This window comes from Cebus imitator, unplaced genomic scaffold, assembly GCF_001604975.1.
Source record: "Cebus imitator isolate Cc_AM_T3 unplaced genomic scaffold, Cebus_imitator-1.0 Scaffold293, whole genome shotgun sequence".
In the NCBI taxonomy this organism is placed as follows: Eukaryota; Metazoa; Chordata; class Mammalia; order Primates; family Cebidae; genus Cebus; species Cebus imitator.
The window spans coordinates 2,493,928-2,502,447 of NW_016107608.1; the positions used below are offsets into that span (position 1 = coordinate 2,493,928).

Below are 8,520 nucleotides of genomic sequence, written 5' to 3' on the forward strand. Positions count from 1 at the left end.
TTAAATAAAACTGTCTAAGTGCGTAATGTTTTATTGACAGGACAAAGTAATGACTCATGTCCTTGTGACACAGAAATGTAGATTTGTACTTTGGTCAATTAGTGGTGTCCTGGTGCTAAGCTAACAATAATCAGACTAAATAACTTGAAACCAGACAACTAATGGCATAAATAAGGAGCAAATAAATTGTATTAGTTTACCGGAGCAACTCAAAATGTCAGAATTTCACATTTTTCCCGGTAAGCAACTAATTTTCAGTCAAGCAGTAAATACAAGTCATAGCCAGGATATGAGGCAACTTGAACTAGGTGCCAATTCTCCCATTATCTCATCCTGTGTACCTTGGAGCATGTGTTGACTCCACAGCATGCTCTTTCCTTATTGGGGTAGAAAGTAAACATGAAGATGTGGGCTCTAAGCTATAAAGACCATACTTAAGTGGTCCAAGATCCTTATCTTCCCAAAATGTGCAGTTTGTTTAATGCTAAGCTTTCATCTGATATCGTGCATATTATAAATCAACAAGAATTTCTTCATTTGGCCAAAATGAGGGATAAGGATGACATGCCATTGCTTACCAACTGCTGCTGAGCAACACAGAACACAACAGAATCAAAATATAAAGAACTGTTCAGGTAATACGAACAGGCCTGTGCATAAAAGCTTATATACATTTATCATGTATGTGTGCGCACATGTTTGGGGGTAGGAGTGTATAAACCAAAGCAAGTCCTAGAGGTCTGAGAACTTGAATCTTGCCTAGCATTACCTCACTTGGCATGGCATTTAGCTTGCTTCTAGAATTCTGGGCAAATATCCTTTTAAGATTGTAAACTTCTGGTAAGGTGCCCTGAAACTTGAGATGTTTACATAAATGTAAATGAAAAAAACAATCTCCTCAAACTTTACAATTAAAATAGTCTGTCAGATCATAAGGAAGTAGTCTATTTCAGAAGTAGGAGTTAACGGTTGATACAACTGGAAGCAGAAAGCACCAAACAGTAGAGGCCGAAGACGTGGGCGAATGGAGGAAAGCAGGGGAAACTGATGTAGTGAGGACGTCTTCTACAAGACAAGGTCTGAGGAGCTGGAAGAGCAACAGAGCTCCGCAGGGAAGCATGGGGTGAAAGGGGACCCCCAGATTATTTGAGACTACTTCTTCATAACAAACAGTCGAGAATAATACATAAAACTCATTTATCCATTTGTGTTCTTCATACATGTTGACTGACTTTTGGTTGAAGATATGATACATCAGTTATTTCAAGAAAATAGGATATAAAAACTAGAAAAGGAAAATAATAATAACAGGGCCAAAATTCTTAAACAGTGTTAAAATAAGGATCCGGAACCCCCTAAGGAAATGAGGATTTTATCAAAGCATACCACAATTTTATCTAGCATATTTTTACTTACAGGAATGTTGATGAATATGGAATCAAATTCTGCTGCTGTTAGAAATCTTTTTAGTGGCACCATGAAATACTACGAGGAAAGAAGAAAATAGTAATTAAGTATAATTCATCCCAATCTATATAATAGTTTCTCACCAACAAACAACAAATATTTTTTGAAAGTCAGTGTTGATCAGCATTATAAACACCAAAAAAGTAGAAAATATTTTCTCTAACTTAAAGATTTTACAAGTGAATAGAGATACAAAGACATAAATATAAGCTAATATTAATACATTTAAAGTATAAAATGAAAAGGTTTAGACAATAAATGCTTTCAAAAGGAAGGAAGAATACTACTGTCTGAGTTGGCAAACAATGACAACATTTTAAGACGTATATGAAGACTTACACAGTAACATGTCTCAAATATTTTGTGGAGATTCTAGATCCCTAAGCTCAATAATCTGTATATACAGCTTATGAATTATTCCTTGAGAATTTTAGTTTCTGGCCTACCATATCTCTTTCATTCTTGGCATTCTCAGAATCTGTGCAGAGGATCCCTCCAGTACTGGTCTCTCAGTTCCTTGACCACAAATAATCTTGTGCTCCACTCTAGCTCAACTCCTAAATCTTACGGCATACCAACAGACTTCATCATCATCATCAACATCATATGCTCCATAGCACTAACTTGAAGGAATCAACTCTCTAACCACAACCTCCTACCTTTACAGCTTATTCCTTCAAAGAAGGATTCAGCCCCTATGGGGTGAGTCAATTCTCTAACTGTCCCACCTCCCTCATGTCCTCATTTCCCTCCCAACCCAGTTTATATCCCATGAATCGCTTCCCTACAAATACTCTTGCCCTCTCTTCTTCTGTTGTGCTTTTCTATAAAAACAAATATCCTGATCAAATCTAGCTTGCCACATATTTTGTGCCTGTATCTAAGAAGTTAAGCATGGACATTACCGATAGTCTAATTTTCAATATGACTACAAAATTCAACTGTACCTGTAATGCTACACAGTGCTACTACAGTTCCCTAGTTAATTTACTCTCCTACTCTTCTAAACAATGCTTCCATAACGTCACTTCTTTCCCTAACCTCTAGATGTGAGAGGTGGCCTCAAACCTCTTCCCTAACATGTATTCCCTAGGGTGATCTCACTTAGTCCCAGGGACTTCATGTCATTGTATGACAATAATGGCCTGATCTATATGTCAATTCAATCTTTCCCCTGAATGCCTCAGATTTATATACCTAACACCCTTCTCAACGAATCCCACTGGAAGTCTAATAGGTATCACAAATTTCACAAGTTCTAACAGATTCCTGACTTTCAAGCCTCTCCTTCCCCATCTCTGTAATCTTCACTGTTCTCGCAATTGCTCATGCCAAAACCTACCAGTCATCCTGGACTCCTCTCTTTTTCTCACATCCTTTACCTAATCCATCATCCAATCCAGCTGGCTCTATGTTTAAAATTTATTCAGAATCTGACCACCCATACCATCATTTTTGTCATCTTAACACAATTTTCTTCTAATTCTTCTCCTGGTTATGACTCTTGCCTCACAAGAGCCAAAATGAAAGTTTAAAGACTTAAATTACATCATGTCACTTCTGCTCATGACGCTTCCCAATATCCCTGCACGGCCTGGAGGCCCCCAGCTCTCCCACCTCATGCTTAGTCCCCTTCCCTTGTTCTGCTCCAGCCACACTTGACTGCTGCTGTCCCTGAAGCATGTGCTGAACACTTTCCCTCTCTCCCAGGAATTATCGTCACTGGCATATGTACACAGCTTATATTCTCAATTCACTTAGCTGCCCACTGACCCTTGTCATGGAGGCCTTCCACTACCACTCTTTATAAAACGCCACCAGCCCTCCCCCAATCACTATCTTATGCCCCAGCCTTATTTTTCTTCAGGAAACTTATGGCCATCTGGATATTTATTTGCTTACATTCTAAACTCTCCCATGGGAAAAGTGTCATGAGAATCGGAGTTTTGTTGTATTTATTACTATTACCCTTAGTCCCTGAAACAGTGCCATTCAGGTGCTAAGACATCCATCAATAGTTGTAAAATGAATAAATCTGCTTTGAGATCTTTAAATAAAAAGTTCTCCTAAAAATTGGAATATACCTACACACACTCAGAAGAAACAGTGAGTCGAATATATTAACTATATTAGGCAGTATTTGGACATCAAAGATAATACCCGATGACTTACTTTTTCTATTGACTCCAAAGTTTCTGTGTATTTTTCTTCTGTCTGCTTAATTTCTGCTAGACAACAAGTTCGTATATCATTTTCTGGACATTTCTGCAGTTAGAATTATGAAAATAAAATGATTTAATAAAATTCATATACTAACCTATCAGGATAGTAGAGATAAAAAGCATTGCTGATTTTCTTAAACTTTCCTTTCTAATAAAACATGCAATTAAGACATCTAACTGCATTTGTGAGGTATGTTTGCTGCTTTTACAAAATCTTGAATGATGTAAATGAAAAAGATTTAGACGATTAAAAAATAAGCTTCTGAATGTAGACAGTTTCTTTAAGTTAAAACATCTTTTATTAAAAATGTTAATGAAGTTGGAAACACCATAAATGGCATGTGATTATTTCCTTAATGTACAGCATGCTTTACAAATACTATAGAAATAACTGCAAAAACAATAAAAAGGGTATTCAGTAAAGTAAGTAAAAACCTTTAATATTTTTTCCAACATTAACATCTTACTGCTTGACTTTTTAACTAAGTATTTAAGATTGGAAGTGGTAGAGCACAACACTAAAATCAACGATTCTGGAATCTGATGGAATTGGGTTCAATACCGGTTTGGTTATTAGCTTTTCTAACTGTGAAGGAATCACTAAACTTCTCTGTGACTCAGTTTTCTTATCTGTGAAACAGAGAGAATTACAGTACCAACCCTAAGGAATGGTAAGTGGCATAAACAGCATAAAGCATTTAGAACTTTGCTAAGTGCCCACGAAGTATCTTGTCCATCTAAATTATTATCACTGCTCACCCCATCAGCTGAGTGAGGACTGCCCTTAGGGGAGACAGTGAAGAATGTGCTGGCATCCAATGCAGTTAACAAGTACAGGAGGAAGAGATGATACTCTGTCAACTAAAAATGTTATGAAAATGCTGCCACAGATGATCTGTCAGCATAGGCAGTGTGGTTAAACCACACTTTCATTATATTTCCCAAACACAGGCAGGTAACGCGTTTCCACTCCACAGAAGCTACTGGACAACCCACTAGCCTTTTATTAAAAGTAGAAGCATAGAGAATGCTGAGCTGAGCACATTCATCAAAGCACTGTAGAAACAAAAATTACCATGCAGTTCATGAAGAAAAGTCTTTAATATACAAGAAAAAATGTATTAAGAGCCTAAGCAACTGACTTTTTTGTTGTTTCAAATTGTAAATGGGAAAATAATCCAAAGTAATCCTTTCTGAATGTTCTAGATATATTAATAGCAGATAATGTTTTAAGGACTCATATTGGCTACAACAATATCTGAAACTAAATTTACGAAATAGAAGGAAAGCCAGGAGACTTATCAGGAAACAAAAGAAAAATGGTACTACATATTAACACTTTACAAATGTGAAGAAATACTCTTTAATATATATTTTATCTTATATCAAATTTAAAGGGAAAAATTTACCTATGTTGTAAGAAATTTACTTTTATAAGAGTATCATTTTGGCCAGGCGTAGTGGCTCATGCCTGTAATCCCAGCACTTTGGGAGGCCAAGGCACGCAGATCACCTGAGGTCAGGAGTTTGAGGCCAGCCTGACCAACATGGAGAAACCTTACCTCTTTTAAAATATAAAATTAGCTGGGCATGGTGGTGCATGCCTGTAATCCCAGCTACTCAAGAGGCTGAGGCAGGAAAATCACCTGAACCCGGGAGGCGGAGGTTGCATTGAGCTGAGATCACGTCATTGCACTCCAGCCTGGGCAACAAGAACAAAAATCTGGCTCAAATAAAAAAAAAAGTATAATTTCATGATTCCCTAAAATTCTATTCTACTACCACCCTGCCATTATTTAGCTGGGTGGCATTTCATTTCTCTCTCTTGGACTTTGTTTCCTTACTAGCAAAATGAAAAGATTAGACCAAAGATTCCCTATGGTTGTTTTGAAGTCTGAAGGGCCATGCATATGTCTCCAAATGCAGTAACAAGTCATAATTATATAGCTATAAGATAGCAAAGGTTAAAAAAATCCCAGCAGTGGTTACATAAATGAATATGTTAATTAGTCTTTCCTAATAAAATATTCAAAGTAACTTTAAAAACAAGTAAAAGTCCTACGGGTTGATGTGCTTCCTCTGCCTTCATTAAGTCCTCATAGACTTCTCCACCTTCATCTTCTCCATAAACACAGTCATAGAGATCTTCTTCATCTTCCACAAGGGTTTCACTACAACAAAGGATACGACATAAGGTCATTTTCTATTACGCAGTAAATGCAATCACCAGAAATAGGCTACTGGATTTTAGTAGAATATCCAGAAAGGAAATAAAATAGAATTAGTGGGAAGAGTTCAAAAGGCTTACATTATGACTCTGGCCCTCTTAATAAATACAATGACAAACAAGTACAGAATCCAACAATGAGGGCAGTGGCAGCTATCATTTACTGGGTAGTTACTATCTATAAACACAAAAATACTCATTCTACATATATTATCTCACATAATTCATCCAACATTATCAGGTACGAATTATTATTTAATTCATTAAAGAGGTGAGGAAGTTGAAAGACCAAAATGTTATTCGGCTTTATAAATAAGCCAGCCAGTCACTGGCAGATTCAATATTTAAAACCTAGTCTGCCTTAACTGCAAGTGTTTTACCCACTCTATCATACTGCCTCCAATTTTTCATATTTCAAGGCCTCAGTTTCATCAACTGCATTAAAGGGTATAATATGGAGAAAACAGGGGACTTAAATTGTATCTAGTATGTCATAAATGGTCTTTGAAAAGCATCAGTTACTGTTGTGTTATTACAGGATCTAATCCAGTGGTTTTCAAACCATGCTCTACTCAGAGGATACCTACCAGTTCCCCATCAACCAGACCCTTCCGTTAACTTTTTGATTTGTTTGCATCTTTTATCAAGGTTCCCAAGGCCACAAATGTTTTGAATAAACAATTTAAAATCTCCTGCTGGTCTCCCGGCAGTTGAAAATTATCCGTATTTCTAAATAACCCCTGTTTCTAACGTTTCCACTAGCACTCACATAATTACTACTGCATTTTTCCAACAGCTGAGATTGTAAACCCATTCGGTCACTGCATGTTCTGTTACTACTCCTTAAGTTTTTCCTTTTAGTCAAAGACTTCTACAAATGCTTTCTATTAACCAATGATCTCAAAGAGCTGAGATTAACCAATTTCAAATGTTGGAGACAAGCATTCATATCTCTGAGAAAGAGATTCAATTTCTTTATAAGTCCTTTGTCTCCCTCCTGGGTCTGTGCAGATAGAACATTAAAAATTGATACATCCACAAATAAAAACAATGTAACTGTAAATGTCACTCTGCAACATGGAACATTTTTCAAAGCAGGTACAATCACACGGTTGTTTATGTTTGTCATGAAGGATTATTTGAAGGTATTTGACAGAAATGAACTGTCAAACACTTGGAGAAAAGGAAGGTATATTAAGGGAGAGGGATCTGTGGGTAACAAGTTTCAGAGAACTCTGTTCTGAGAAAAATTCGTTCCAGAGCTACTTGTCCACCCACCCACTCATCCAGCCAGCCAGCCATCTATCCATACCAAAGATATTTACTAATGTCTGAGTTCCAGGATTTTCCATGTTAAGAATGTATAGATCAAAAAGGCCCAGGAATTCTCCTACAGTCTAGTATGGAGAACAGCACATAACCTACAAACGTAATTCTGGGCTGGGTGTGGTGGTTCACGCCTATATGTAATGACAGCACTTTGGGAGGCTGAGATGGGTGAATCACTTGAGATCAAGAGTTCGAGACCAGCCTGGTCAACATGGTAAAACCCTATCTCTACCAAAAATACAATAATTAGCTGGATGAGGTGGTACATGCCTATAATCCCAGCTAGTCAGGAGGCTGAGGCAAGAGAATCAACTGAACCCAGGAGGCGGAGGTTTCAGTGAGCAGAAACATGCCATGGCACTCCAGCCTGGATGACAGAGTGGGACTCCCTCTCAACAACAAAAAAAGAAAAAGAAAAAGAAAGAGAGAGAGAGAAAAGAAGGAAGGAAGGAAGGAAGGAAGGAAGGAAGGAAGGAAGGAAGGAAGGAAGGAAGGAAGGAGGGAAGGAAGGCAGGCAGGCGGGCATGTGTAATTCTGTACATGCAACAAAAGAGATGAGTGTAAAATATAGGAGCAGAGGAAAGAATAACTCTCACTAAAGAAGTTAGGGAAGGTTTCCCAGAAGATACTACATCTAAGCTGGATCTTGACTATATTTATCAATTTATTCAATAGGTATAATATTTGCTGTAAAAGTACTGTGTGCCAGGAGACATGGCTGCAGACTAGGCAGGCACAGTTTCCACTCTCCCAGACCTTCAGAGGGCAGCAGGAATGACACACACTGAATTAATAGAGGGAGACGGCAGTCCAGACAAAGGATACTAACATGTGCAAAGGCAGATGGACGAGAGGAGCCATGGAACCTCACTCAGTGTGACCAGGTGAGTAGGGTGCCCTCACCTCCAGAGAAGCGTTGAAACCAAACTGTAAAGGACCATGCACTCTGTGAGCTCAATCTTACCCTGGGCATCAGGGAGCCAACAGGGGTTTTACATGGGGGTAACCTGGAGGGGGAAAGACAGGCAAGGAGATCAGTAAGCCAAGAAGGGAAAGACTGTGTGTGATTGAATATTCAGAGCTGTAACTAAGGTAAAGACAGATGAGGAGAGGAACAGATTGGTGTAGGAAACTGAGACAACCAGGCTTGGTGACCGCTGAGAATAAGAGAGAGAGAAGGAGTGAAGAGGAAGGAGATTTCTACTTTTGGAGACTAGGGAGATGGTGAGTCATATTGGCAGTAACATAATTTCCATACTGAGGGGTTTAGACAGG

The 8,520-nt window shown here is 38.2% G+C and overlaps 1 protein-coding gene across 3 annotated transcripts in view; it reads right to left on the reverse strand.

The window, feature by feature from the left end:
* VAV3 (vav guanine nucleotide exchange factor 3) overlaps window positions 1–8,520 on the reverse strand; it is a 406,390-nt gene that overhangs the window by 193,226 nt on the left and 204,644 nt on the right. For all 3 annotated transcript variants that reach the window (XM_017502189.2, XM_037729108.1, XM_017502188.2), the window contains exons 5-7: window positions 5,752–5,860; window positions 3,640–3,732; window positions 1,417–1,485 (exon numbers count right to left, since the gene is read on the reverse strand). In XM_017502189.2, the coding sequence (XP_017357678.1) occupies window positions 1,417–1,485; window positions 3,640–3,732; window positions 5,752–5,860 (271 nt within the window). The remainder of the gene's footprint in view (window positions 1–1,416; window positions 1,486–3,639; window positions 3,733–5,751; window positions 5,861–8,520) is intronic.